The sequence below is a fragment of the Lissotriton vulgaris genome, chromosome 2_1 (genome assembly GCF_964263255.1).
Source record: "Lissotriton vulgaris chromosome 2_1, aLisVul1.2, whole genome shotgun sequence".
NCBI classification, from domain to species: domain Eukaryota; kingdom Metazoa; phylum Chordata; class Amphibia; order Caudata; family Salamandridae; genus Lissotriton; species Lissotriton vulgaris.
The window spans coordinates 360,574,348-360,588,866 of NC_141687.1; the positions used below are offsets into that span (position 1 = coordinate 360,574,348).

The 14,519-nt window shown below is 47.6% G+C and overlaps 1 protein-coding gene across 1 annotated transcript in view; it reads left to right on the forward strand.

The window, feature by feature from the left end:
• Positions 1-14,519, forward strand: part of RSKR (ribosomal protein S6 kinase related) — a 73,643-nt gene that overhangs the window by 20,503 nt on the left and 38,621 nt on the right. The window contains exons 3-8 of the mRNA XM_086958547.1: positions 2,002-2,085; positions 2,165-2,233; positions 5,886-5,955; positions 9,232-9,339; positions 12,987-13,027; positions 13,642-13,669. Coding sequence (XP_086814673.1) covers positions 2,002-2,085; positions 2,165-2,233; positions 5,886-5,955; positions 9,232-9,339; positions 12,987-13,027; positions 13,642-13,669 — 400 coding nt within the window. The remainder of the gene's footprint in view (positions 1-2,001; positions 2,086-2,164; positions 2,234-5,885; positions 5,956-9,231; positions 9,340-12,986; positions 13,028-13,641; positions 13,670-14,519) is intronic.

Consider the following 14,519-nt stretch of genomic DNA (forward strand, 5'->3'; position numbering starts at 1 on the left):
TTCTAGCACACATAGAAAGAGGGAAATGCCTCAGGGGGTTGTTTTTGTGCAGGAAGGTGAGCCTAATAAAAAACATTAAAAAAAAAAGTAACTTATCTTGCCGCCGGGTCCTGCGTCTCTGCTCCTGCTTTCCTCGAGGAACAGGAAGCACAGCCAGGCTGTGATTGGTTGGCACCCAGGCTCCCCTGATCAATCACAATTCTGCAATGCAGTGTTGTGATTGGTTTGAGTGTCCTGGTTTGACGATCAACCAGGGATTGGGGACCTAGTCATGTTCTCCACGCAGGCTGTAATGCAGCGTGCATGGAGAATGGGGAAAGTGCGCATGACTTGTTTGGGCGGCATGAGAGGGTTGACCAAACAGTCATTGCGCACTTAGCAGGGCCAGGACTGGCCATGACGGGCACAGGGCAATTCCTGGTGCGCCGCAAGGATGGGGGCCGGTTTTGGCCCCCTGGAGGCCGTTATTGTTACAGGGCCGTTTTTGCAGCAAAACCGGCCCAGCAAAGAGCTCGGTGGCACCTCCAACCCCTCCGAGTGGGGGGGGCGAGCACTTTGCCAGGCCCGGTTGTGGTTCCCAGTCCGGCCCTGGCACTTAGGAGTGGGCAAACCACTCCTCCCCTGCCCTGCTCCGAGAACAGAGCAGCCCCGCCCACCCGCCCGCAAAGCAGCATAGACATAAAATGATAATAACTCAGGGTTATTATCATTTTATGTTTCCACTTCGCACTGCTTGAAAGCAGTGGGGCGACGTTCCTCCACCATAGCAGAGGAGCCGCCACTGCTTGAGAGCACTTATAACGCAGCCTTCCTTCTCCCATAGTAGTATCTCTCTTCGGGAGCATCACTCTTCTTGCTCCCCAGATGCTCTTGTGCATTGAGTTTCTGTGATGCAACCCTCACAACCCTCCTGGTTGGTGACTTTCAAGGTCATCTGGTATGATGGCTCCATACTCCGGCTGCTATTATGCCTCATTTCCGCCCTGTACATCTCTGCTGAGTTCTGTGCTCAGGGTACATGAAGGACGTGGTCCCTTCAAACGTTTCATGACCTGACATCCTCAGCCCCTCAGTTTTGTGTATCACCCTCCAGCAGAGCTCTGTGTTGACTGCCAGCTCCTCTGCTGCCAGCTATGAATACATTGAAGCCTTTGTGATTGTTTTAAGCTGCACTTGCAAAGCTCCCTTTGAATCTCTGCATCACTGGAGGGCATCTGCACACTGGCCTTTCTGCAGGACCAACATGTGGTTCTCACTGACGACTCTTGAAGCAGAAGAGTTTGTTTGATGTCAGTGGGACTGTGCTCAAGCGAGCACATTAGGTCCTGGTTGGTTGGTTGTTTGTCAGAATATCGAGGCCCGGAATATCGACCGCAGAGTATGGACCGCCATAGCACAGGTAAGTATATATGTTAAGTGGCGATGCACTATTCTAACCTTCACATCTCCACGTGCCTTTCTCCGCGTAACCGATCTGCATAGAAACCGCACTGTGGGTCACACTGCACTTGTTGGGTGAGTGTGAGAGAAGCTGGCATCTGCACCTCCCAAGCTGTACCCGTCCTGCAGAAGCACTGAGCTCTGTTTGATGACTTTCTCTTTAAGTAAGGTGTGCACTAAAAATGGACAAAATGTTTTCTGAGTGTAAGGTCAATCAACCATTCCTTCAGAGCACAGTGAAAGCAGCACCTTACTTTGACCATATAGCAATTGGGGTTAAAAATAGTAAATCGACATGTACCTATATATAGCTACATTGATGACCTTTGTGTACTTACCTTGATGACATAGGGATAGTCGATGTCCTGCACACAACACTACGTTTTGTGGTATGGCACTCCTGTTTTGCAAGGATGGTATTGGACTGGCCTGGAAGTCAAAGACAGAAATGACCCGCCGGGGTGTGCAGGGCACCTTTTGAGTCGGTGCACACCTGACGTTCGTGAGTGTGTCACCTTCTGCCTGCAGCAATGACCACATTCTGTTTTTTTGTTCTATTAGATTCTGGGCTTTGTCGCGAAAGGATCTCTTGGGCCGGTGCTGAAGGTGCTTGACTGCACGAAGGCTTCAGTGTTTGCAGTGAAGGTTTGTGTTCATTGTGGGGGCTGACAGGGGTCATAACTTCCTTCACTTTGTCCTACATAAACAGCTTTGTTTATCATAGGTGTTACCCAAAATGGAGGTGATAAGAAGAGACACGCTGAAGCAGTGCAAGGAAGAAGTGAGCATACAGGTAATGCAATGACCAGATGTTTCTGTACCATGTGTTCGAGGCACTTAGATCATTCTAGGCACTCTCGCTTTTGAAACGTTTATAAGAAATTCCCAGATGGAGAAGGTGGAGAGCAATATTCCGGTTCCACAGTAGTCAGCAGTCAATCAATCAATCAATACATTTATAGAGCGCGCTGCTCACCCGTGAGGGTCTCATGGCGCTGAAGGGGGGGTGTCGATTACTGCTCGAATAGCCAGGTCTTGAGGTGCTTCCTGAAGGTGAGATGGTCCTGGGTCAGTCGAAGGTGTGCGGGGAGGGAGTTCCATGTCTTGGCGGCCAGGTAGGAGAACGATCTTCCTACGGTTGTGGTTTTGCGGGTCCGTGGGACGATGGCAAGGGCGAGGCCGGCGGAGCAGGGCTGGCGGGTGGGAGTGTAGAACGAGAGGCGGTTGTTGAGGTATTCGGGGCCCATGTCGTGGAGCGCTTTGTGTGCGTGGGTGAGGAGCCTGATCGTGATCCTCTTGCTGACGGGGAGCCAGTGCAGGTTTCTCAGGTGGGGAGTTATGTGGCTGTAGCGAGGGATGTTGAAGATAAGTCACGCAGAGGCGTTCTGTATTCGCTGCAGTCGTTTCTGGAGTTTGGCTGTGGTTCCTGCGTACAGGGTGTTCCCATAGTCCAGTCAGCTGGTGACGAAGGCCTGGGTGACGGTCTTTCTGGTTTCGATGGGGATCCACCGGAAGATCTTTCGGAGCATGCGCAGGGTGTTGAAACATGAAAAGGAGATGGCGTTGACTTGTTTGGTCATCGTGAGGGAGGAGTCCAGGATGAATCCCAGGTTACGTACGTGGTCTGTGGGTGTAGGTGCGGTGCCCAGCGCTGTGGGCTACCTGGAGTTGTCCCAGGCGGAAGGGGATTGTCCGAGGAGGAGGACCTACGTTTTGTCTGAGTTCAGTTTCAGACGGCTGAGCTTCATCCATTCCGCGACGTCCTTCATTCCTTCCTGGAGGTTGGTTTTGGCGGTGGCTGGGTCTTTGGTGAGGTAGAGTATCAGCTGGGTGTCGTCGGCATAGGAGATGATGTTGAGGTTGTGTTCGCGTGCGATGGCGGAGAAGGGGGCTCATGTAGATATTGAAGATGGTTGGGCTGAGCGAGGAGCCTTGGGGTACGCCGCAGATGATCCTGGTGGCTGTGGAGCGGAAGGGGGGGAGGCGGACTCTCTGGGTTCTGTTGGAGAGGAGCGAGGTGATCCAGTCCAGGGCTTTTCCATGGATTCCAGAGTTGTGTAGGCGGGTTATTAGGGTGCGGTGTCAAATGGTGTTGAAGGCGGCCGAGAGGTCTAGGAGGATGAGAGCAGTTGTTTCCCCGTTGTCCATCCGGGTTCTGATGTCGTCGGTGGCTGTGATGAGGGCGGTCTCGGTGCCGTGGTTGTCTCAAAAAATGGATTGGGATGGGTCGAGTGCGTTGTTTTCTTCGAGGAATGCAGTCAGTTGTTTGTTGACGGTCTTCTCGATGACTTTAGCCGGGAAGGGAAGGAGCGAGATGGGGCGGAAGTTCTTGAGGTCTTTTGGGTTGGCTGTGGGTTTCTTTAGAAGGGCGTTGATCTCTGCGTGCTTCCAGCTTTCTGGGAAGGTGGCTGACGCGAAGGAGTTGTTAATGATGTTCCGGAGGTGGGGTGCGATGATGGCGTCGGTTTTGTTGAAGATGTGGTTAGGGCATGGGTCCTAGGGAGAGCCAGAGTGGAAGGAGTTCATGACGTGGGTGGTGTCTTCAGTGCTGACGGGGGTCCAGGCGCTGAGGGTGGTGGGAGTGATTGTTGGTTCGGTGGCTGGAGGCGGGGTCTGGGTTTTGAAGCTGACGTGTATGTCTGCGATCTTGCGGTAGAAGAATGTGGCGAGGGAGTTGCAGAGGTCTTGCGACGGTGCAATGTCGTTGTTGCTGGCACTGGGGTTGGAGAGCTCCTTAACGATGTTGAAGAGTTCTTTGCTGTTGTTGGTGTTGTTATCCAGCCTTTCTTTGAACGATGTCCTTTTGGTGGTGTGGATCAGCTGCTGGTGTTCGCGGGTGGCGTTCTTGAGGACTGTCATATTTTCTGTCGTCCGTTCGTGGCGCTAGGCTTTTTCAAAGGTTAGGCAGGATTTCTTTGAGTTTTTGAGGGCGTTGGTGAACCATGTGGTTTTCCTGTTGCTGGTCTTGCCTGGGGGGTTCTTAAGAGGAGCGAGGTCATCGGCACAGTGGCTGATCCACTGTGCGAGGTTCTGGGCTGCGTTGTTGGTGTCTGGGGTGTCGGCTGGTGGGTTCTGGCTCAGCGATGTGGTTAGCTGGTCTGTGGTGACTTTGCTCAAGCATCTGCGGGGGATCTGTTGCGTGTGGTGTTGGGAAGTGGTCTTCTTGAAGGTGAAATGGATGCAGCTGTGGTCGGTCCAGTGTAGTCCGGTGGAGTGGCTGACGGAGACGTGGTTGCTGGTGGAGAAGATGGGGTTGAGCGTGTGGCCTGCGTAGTGGGTGGGGGTGTTCATTAGTTGCTTGAGTCCGAGGTTGCCGAGGTTGTCAAGCAGGGTGGTGGTGTTGTCGTTCTTGTTCTCCAAGTAGAAGTTCAGGTCCCCTAGGAGGATGTATTCCGGTGAGGCTAGGGCGTGTGGGCTGATGAAGTCGGCAATGGTTTCACTGAATTGTGTGCGTGGGCCCGGGGTCTGTAGATGAGGGTTCCTCTGAGTGTGGTTTTGGGGTTGGTGTGGATCTGGAAGTGTAGGTGTTCGGCGGAGGAGAGTGTGTCTTCGACGTTGGTTGTGATGTTGATGGTGTTCCTGTAGATGATAGTCACTAACCAGTACAGCATCACAGATAAGGTGGGCATGGAACTGTAGGATACAGAAAGAACGAATGATCATAAACTTCAATGTGTGAATGTAACGTGTGGTCCACAGTTGTTCAAATAAATACCCTTCCCACTAACTATGGACTGTTCAGGTTGAGTAGGACCCTCACTATGAGTGGCACAGTAGGGAAGAATAATTCATCGGCTCAATTAAAACTCATACCTCAGGGATCGGTATTTATTAGGTCCAATAAATAAGCTATCAACAACTTTACTTGATAAGAGTTTCCCCATCGAAATGGGGAATAACATGCCAATTTGTCCTCCTAGTGAATTTCAGCAGGTTTAAGCGGACTAAATTGACGGGTTAAAATTGTGTGAGCGAGGTAACTAGTTCTAAACTCTTGCTTGTGCTATCCTTGAAGCTGTGAGTAAAAGAGGCCTGCGCTGCTGCACACACTGTGGACTGTGCCTGTTCTGTGTCCGTAGGTGAATATTCGCTGCTCCTGTCCCGAGTGTGAAGGTGTTTCTCACTGATGTTCTCTCTTCTTTATTCTCTGTGTGAATGAAACATGCACTGTGTTGTCATGCTGTACATACTGCGAGTTAAAGTTGCAGTGTTGTGGCTTCCATTGCACTTGTTCTGGGTGTGAGGGAATCATGCGTTGCTATTCTCTACAGAACCTGTTGTGTGTGTGTGGATACCCTGTGTCATGCTGTACCTTTTCTGAGTGTTTGAGAGAAGCTTGCATCAGCACTGCCCATGCTGTACCTGCCCTCCTGGATAATGTGCTTGTGAAGCAAGTTTTCATCCTCAAGCTGAACGAAGTGTTTATAATTTTCTTTTTTTTTCAGCGTCAAATCAATCACCCATTTATTCGCAGCATTGGGGACAGCTGGCAGGGAAAGCAGCATCTTTTCATAAGTGAGTGCCCGCTGCATCTCAAAGTCGCAGCCATAATCCAGTGTTTCGTAAATAATATAATCCCTGCATGATTATGTCTCCATGTGCACCCAGGTCATGTTTATTTAGGTGTTCGCGTGACTGTTTGTTACTCCGGATCTATACCTTCCTGCCCAATAATCCTTAACATTAGGCTCTGACTTTTCAGATATGGGCTATGTTTAGATAGTACACAATGTGTTGAGACTCCGAACTTCAAGTTGGGAGATTCTACTAGCTGGAAAGTTGTCTTCAGAGCACTCATACCCTATAATTCGAAGATTCCTACAAAGTAGAAACATTTGACCCTGGACTCCCTACAGTGAGGTGCTAACCCTCTCTATTAACAGCTTCAGAAAAAAGCTATGTTGGTGGTTTACATGATGGCTTGCCTTGTCCATCAAGGATGGCACATTTGGCCTGTTTTAAGTCATCTGTTTAGATGTGGTTGATTAAAGCTGTGGTGAGACCCCGTCTCAAATCCCCAGTTCTTAGTGGGGGCTGGCTGAGCTTATAGCCTTAGTGGCTGTCCCAGCTACCACAAATCTGATCTGCAGCCAGCCAACTTAGGCTCCTAAAATGTGGTGCATCTAGGGGATGTCTTTGTGGGTATTAGCCCACTCGAACTGTGCTTCCTCTTTGAAAAACGTAAAAAGACTATGAGACCCGTTAGATCCTTAACTGGCTTCACACTGAACTCTTTCTTATTGGATCAGGGTAGAGCAGCCATTCTGCGACTGAAGTTTACCCCGAGACATGGCTGCTTTCAGAACTTTGTAGACTGTCATGACCCAATAACAGACTCCAAACCCCGATTGTAACTGAGGGCCTCCGGCAGCATGGAACTGGTTTGAACATTTTTGCCAGAGCTAATTTAATTTTGGTAGCTATTCTTGTCCTTAGTTGGACCCTGACTGCGGATCCTACAGTAGACCTGTTTGCTGAAGAGCAACTTTTTAAAGACTTGGCCTGTGGTGCACTTTACTGTCTGTTCGTTGTAAGCAAGATCTGGGTTCCATTTTCAGTGGTGGGTTTTGGCGTAACTGGACTTTTGGGACTGTCTGTGAACTCTAGTGGTCCACCCTTGCACCCAGCTAGACACTAAACAAAATGTCAGCCACAGAGCTAAAAAAGCAAACTGTGTCTATCCTTTTGTTACCTCTGCCATATTCCCTGTGAAAATTAAGCATCGTAGTAAGCCAGTAGAGCGGAGAAAACTCAGGATGCTGAGAAATCCCAGATGTGTAAATGTTATAAACATGTTAATGGTCTTTATTTTTGTATTTATTTGATGTTTGTATAGATGGACCACATCAAGTCGATGTCAAAGCGCTTTAGAGGGGAGTGAGGCAATGAGGAGAACCCCTCTCTAGAACATACATAAGATAGAAGCAAAATGTAGTGTATATGTTGAGAATCAATCATACAAAAGGATTCTTGTGACAGAAAACGGGTTGAAACATTAGAATCAGCAAACATTCTACGTGCACATCTGCACACGTTCAAAGTAGGTAGTTAGGTGTCTCACAGAACTGGAAGTGAGGAAGGATACAGTTATGTGGGACGCTATTGGGCTACAGTCGAAAATATGGAGATGCCGCAGAAATGTCTGCACTTTGATGTTTTGAACTGCCAAACGTTACCTCCCTTTAAATAAAAATGGTGATGTTGAGGAACAGAATCCTCCTTGAAAGCTGTCCTATAACCAGTGATTCCCCCTGGACCCTCAAGAAACGGCCTCCCACAAGAGTATGCCCAAGTATGTAGGGTGCCACCTCTTCGGCATACCATTCTTTGTTTCCACATCAACCACACACCAGAGAAACCTACTGGCAATGAGGAACTTGAATCAAAATACTCACTCTTGCCTCTGTCACTACTATCTGCCCTTCACCCCAGCTCGGTCCCAGGCCCCCTCACCAAACTCTACTGCATTAACACAACATTATTGCACCCTCCGAGCACCACATGTCACAGTTCAAGGCTTGCCCCACTCCTGCAACGCTACCCCCTGCTTCAAGTGAATGCCTGCATTTTAATGCAAATCCACCACTAACCATCTCATTCTGATTTTCTTTCTGGAGACCAACAGAGACTTGCTACAACATAAGTAACCAAAAACAAGCAGTATTGCATAATCCCTGCTCTTGGCCCACTCCTATTAGTACACATTGCACATATACACTTCTGAATAAACTCAAACCAGCCATGTGTTTACATTCTTCTATGGAAATACTTGGCCGCAGTTTTACTACATGCATTCACTCTACGTTAGATCATCGACCTCATAAATCACAGTGGTCAAGCCTTATTCAAGATGACATGGTCATAAAACATTATTACAGTGTCATAACTCATTCTGAGTGCCACAAGCCATTCGGACAGGATAATAAATCATAATTACGAAACCGGTCATAAATCACGGTTGACATCATCTCTTCCATAAATAAATCATTTCGACAGGATCATAAAACTCCGCTGTGTGACAGGTCATAAATCACTCACAGTTGACATGTCTTAAATTATCTCTGCCATATATCAATCAAGTCCTTGTCATTTGCTGGTCATAATTCTGACATCTTCTGTTGTTGATCAGAAACTAGCTTGGGCTGCAGGGCTTGCTGACCTACTGGCGACCCCTGACGCTAGGCGCCTTAGGCTCACTGGCGGGTTTAGTCAGATGTGACTTTGAACAATGCTTCCACAAGAGGCAAGGAGGAGGGGAAGGTTTTTGTTGATTTGACGCCATTGCACAGGTACCTCAGGAGCCTATGCACCAGTGATGCCTTGATTGGGAGTCCCTGAAATATGTATCTCACTAATTCTTTCACTTTCAACCTGCTTTCTACTCCAAGAATGATCATATGCAACTGCATTGGTAGAGCAAAAGGTGCTGGGGTTGGTGGGTTCTAGATTGTTGTTGATATGTAATCATTGGTTTAAACCATTCTGCATAGTATGCCAATTAAAACATTATACCAAAAACAGAAAAGTGCGGTTCTGCACCCCTGAACAGCTCAAAACTGCTAAAAGGCCGCATGAGTGGCAGATGCATGCTATAAAATAATGGTAATATAACATGCATATCCTGCCTCCCCCTCACATCTGCACTGCCAACCCCTGATTCCCTCCAAGATATGCTCTATTTCTTGCACCCTCTCTTACTCCTGCCTTCACCCATTGGCTCCCAGTGATAGAGTTGGTCCATGAGTAGCTCCCAGTCTGACTGATGGCTGTGCATGCTTTGTCCCATGGCAGTGTGCTCCTACTGCAGCTCTGGGGATCTCTACAGGCTCTGGATGTCCACCGGCTGCTTTGGAGAAGAGACTGTCCGCTTGTTTGCAGCTGAACTGGTGTCTGTGCTCGGTATGTATCCAGCCTCGTCGACTTAACACTTCACGGGGTCCTCTCTTTTTCAAGCGATCTCCTTTTAAAATGTAAGCAAAATGAGGCATAGTGGCACCAGTCACAAGCTCAACATATGTAAAAACAAATGATTGAAAAGCAGCCTGAAATACAGCCCATTTTTTCCAGGTCCCCCATACGCGCTTTCAGCCTGAAAGAGTGTCAAAACTGGCAGAATTGAACCATGTGCTTGAAGAGGTCACAGGAAACATGCAGCACCTTCTTATACCCTCTTTATTGACTAGTGTTTAGTCAAACTTTACAATAAGTACAAAATATACATACAATCAGTATGATACAATCGAAACTATAGCTGTCCCTCCCCATTATACATTAGGGAAGTGATAGCAGTAGTAACCGTAGCAGCGCTTCATTACATTTTTAGAGGCACCCTACAACAGATGACTTTGATGCCCCTGTCACCGGTTTGTCAGATAGGAGGTAAAAAGATGTGCTCAAAAGGTTCCTCTCCGGATAGTTTAAAAAAAAAAGTTTGACTTGTTTTTATTGCAACACTGCACAGATATCACATTACATGTTAACCTTGCAATTTACAATGTATCAATGGTAGGCTAATTATCAGTGTGTTATGAAACAGTTGTCTACTTGAATGCCCATATGCTCTGCTCAGTAGCTTCATTACTGGGCACATGATAACTGCTCGGTATACAGGACCGTTCCCGCAAAGGAGAAATGTATACCTAATCTAACTTGTAATGAAGAAATAAAATAAAGACAATAAGAACCCTGGTAGCGATTGGTGGCGGGAACCTATCCCATAGGGAATAAAAACCAGGACACCTAAAGAAGGACTATCGAGCGGCAGGCAGAGATTTCTGAGAATACAGGGGTAGACAACTCAGCCCTCTGATGAAGGCCCGTAGCTGTATGTATAGGTGGGGGCTTTTCAGGAATGTTAAGAAGGGACAATTCGGGTTTGTATGTGCGGGAGAACCTATAGCAAAACTGCCACATAGACGCCCCCCAATAAAAAAACAACATGGGATGACCTTATCCTAGCCAAACGTTCCATCCCCATGAAGTGAACACTTCCCCTGCCGCCCTCCCCGGAAGCCTGGGTACAGGCCCTAATCAAATGGGCGATTGCTGAGGCCACGGCTGTCCATCATGAGGATGCCGCTCCGTAGCCCACACTAGGGAGGAGTTGCTATCCTGACTGATGGATCCACCTCACCACCCTGAATCTGGAACCACTTGCCCGTCCATCCCCATCGCCCCACAAAGGGGGTCCCTTTTATCCACACATGATAAGGGCCATTGGCCATCGTAAGCATCCTCCCCCACATGGGCCAATCTCTCACCATGAAACCCCGTGCCCCTGGACCACACTACCATGATGCTCCCTTTCCTCCTCTAATACCCTTCCACCCTCTCTCCTTTACCCCTCTTCCTCCCCTCCTGCTTAAATTAAAATAAATTGCAAGTTTATATAGCGCTAGGATCGACTCCCGGAGGAGTATCTCCGCGCTTCGACCGCTGCGAAACCCTTCCTGGCTTCCCTGAGAGATGGTCCCTTAATGGGTACCTCCAGGGTGAGACCAGGCATCCCCGGCGGTCTGGTGGGGCCGTTAGTGAAGATGAGGCAAGTTAATGCCCAGAGTTGCCGAGTGTGATCGCTGATCAGAGTGGGCACCGAGGCGAGAGAATTATCGAGTCCGCTGACCCTGGTCCAGAAACCTGCCGCGTCGGGAATCGAACCCTGGTCCCGGGCCGTCCTCTGCTCTCGGGTCTGCCGCCTCTAACCAGTGAGCCACACTACTTCACTAAGAAAGCCCATCTGCCAGCTCCACTGTTTTTCCTACTAACCGGATGGTTATTTATGCAGATTCCATGCCTAGGACTTAGTGGAACGGTGTCTTTCCTCCCATATATTTATTTACTATCTACATTTGTACCACTAGTTACACGCACTTGTGAAGACTCTGCAACACTTCAATTTTGTAAGATGTACTAGTAGTTGATTTGTATTTGAAAAATGTATAAAATATGTTTTAAAATAATCTAATTTTCAGATAAAGATCTGTAGTGGCTAATGACTGGGGAGTCAAATCAAAAATTGTTGGGCGCCTTCCACTTTTTTCATTCTATGATAATGACCCTTTGATTGAAGTTGATACAATTTCTCTTCTGTTTGGAACATATTGTCGTGCCTCGATATCATTATAGATTTCTTTTTTTTACGAAGCTGAAGAAAATCTAGAATAAGATAAATTCTCCATATCAGTAGAGTAGATGATGTAATTTTCTTTATAGCTAAGTAAAATACTAACATTTCTTAAATTATCCTTTACCAGCCAAGCCCAATCTTCTAAAGCTGTGGCTCCCTAAATGCGTGATGTACAGTAGAGCAAAAACATTAGAGTAGCTGTGGAGAATGGTATTGCAGTAAACTCTCTTTGAATAGTAGAGTGTTGACCCTTGTAGTAATCCTGAAAATCTCCTCCACATGTTATCCACAGCTTCTGCAAGCCTTGATCTAGCTGTTCTCCCCAACACCGAGTTTCTAAACCCGAATAGTACCATAAACCCTGCTGTCCCCTCGTCTTCCATCAACAGAGGGTCATTGGTAAACTGCCAAAGTCCTTCTTGAGCACAGTCATGGCTTTCATGATTGACGCAACAGATAGATCAACCTATGATTTCATCATGCCAGTCACACCTCAAAGTTGGGATTAAGTGGCATCCAGGGTACTTGATTTGTAGGCTTTTTAAAAAAAAAATTGAGCCGATAGACCATTTCTATTTTAGTCTTATGCCTTTTAGTGCCAGACATCATGATCATGAAATTCATTTCAGTTATACTGATAGTATGTTTTACATAAGATAACAAAATAAGATAGTAGTGCCCCAGGATGAAACCATGCAAGTCAAGCGAAATCCTTTCTTATTTGTTGCCACTGATTGTAAAGAGAAAGAAACAAAGTCTTTGTGTTTTACCATTATAGCAGGGCAGACCTGCAGTTCCCTCCGGGATGTATCTACCAGCAGTGCAGCAGGTGCAGTTGCATGAGGGCATAGGGTTTTAGAGATGCCTTGATCCCCACATATAGCTGTTTTTTAATTTCAGAAGTGTGGATTGAGGTATCACTTACCTTGATTACATTAGGGCCTGTGACATATTTGCTTCGCCACTTAATGCCGCCTCCAACCGTGAGAGAGTCTTTGGGGAGAGGTGTGTTGATTATATTGGGTTGCGGTGCTGCAGTTTGGTTAAGCATGTGTAGCATCAGTTTAAAGATTCAATAGTACAACAATGTGTTGGCGCTTAAGGCAGTGCACTGAATTAACAGCTCCTGATGCGCTTTACTAGTGAACTACGCCTCTAATGCCTGTCTCAGGGTTGCGTTGGTCACTTCCTGACTCGTAGTAACCAAGGCGATTTGATGATTTTGTCTTCGTAGCACCATGGATATGGCACAAGGGCACCCCCTGGTGACCCTTCGGTGTTGTTGACCGGTCACGATGACCTCCCATGTAAGCCACATTGTCTGGCATCAATGGTGTGTCCTAGTCTGGGGAATGAGATGCTCCATTTTTTGTTCTTCTGTTACAGTTTATGTCATTTTCCTCCTCACTGTTCTTTTCAGGTTACCTCCATGACCTGGGGATCGTGCACCGGGATGTGAAGGTATGAAGGATGGGGAGGTAGGAACGAGATGGGAAGAAAGCACGATGCAGATGGAAGAAGGGCGTGTTGGGGGAGGAATGGAATGTGAAGATGGGGTGGGATATGGCAGCAAGGAGCGAGGATGCGGTGATTGTTGTGGGAGCCGTAGACATCTTATGAAGGTCCAATCTGATGTTTGGGTCCTTGCTGAAGGGGTGCTGTGGTTATGTGGAAGGAGGAATAATATGGAGGGAAGGATTTGCAGATGAGTGGAATGACCTTTCTGCTGGAGTGGTTTAGAGGTAGTCTTGTGGTATGAATTGGGAGTAAGTGAAGGGTTGTGGAGAGGGGGAGGTGGTGTGAAATGAAAGAGAGGGAAAGTGTTGAGGATGAAGGTATCACGCACAGAAGTGGTGTGGGCATGGAGATTGGAAGTGCAGAATATGATGGTGGAGAAGGGGCACAGAACTGGTTGGGTACAAGAAGCGTGGGACTGGATATGGAGGGGAGAAGGGATGTTGAATTAAGAGAGTTAGTGCTTATGGGGTTAGTGTTTTGTGCCTAGCTGGCACAAAAATGGTGCAGGCGTGCAAATGGCTGCTAAGACCATCACTGTGTTCCTCTCCCTTATTTAGATGGAGAACATACTGCTGGATGAGAGAGGTAGGTGCCTATTATCGCACACTGGTGACTGTCACTGCCATTAAAGCTCTTAAGTGTCTTTATTTTTGGATGTACTTCTGTAGAGAAAAGGCCGTTTTGGTATTTTATAGATTGTTTTAATTGGCAGTGTAAGACAAAATGTATGCTCACAGTCAGGCTGCAGGATGGAGGAAGGAGCCCACCTTGAATGCGGGTTCTATGCCAATGAGAGCGAGTTACATGCACACACAACGACCGGGTCACAGGGAGTGGAGTTGCAGACGTGCACTGGATTCGGCTGTCATGGGAGTGCCTGTGGGTGACTGGTCCAAACCTGTGCTTGTAGGCCCGCCGACTAGCACTCGCCTTCGGGTATCGGGAGGCAGGGCCTTCCCACTCTCTCACTGTAGCTTAGTGGACTGATTTAAAGAGCCTTTCACTCTAACAGCAGTTTTCCTTCACACAGAGGATCAAGGGCCAAGGTAATTCCCACTAGAGCCATGCTTCGAGCAAGATGTCACACAGATGACAACCCTCCCTATCATTTACTCCCTCATGTATACAAAATATGATAACTAGAGATTGACTGGCGGTCTTACCAATCACGTGTTTAATCACCTGTAGTACTCACAGAATTACCCGCGACTGTGGGAACTTGGACAGCGACACAGAGATCCAGCCAGACCACCAGCAGGTCACAAACGACATCACCGTTCATCACACATTTACACTTTCCTTGAAAGACAGCCTGCATGCGCATTGAGCAGGAACCATATTGTGGTCTTTGTAGGATCCCAGAATCTTACAGAACAATTCCTTTGACAATTTATACTTACAATCATGTACAGGGAACTAATGTCAAAATCCCTTA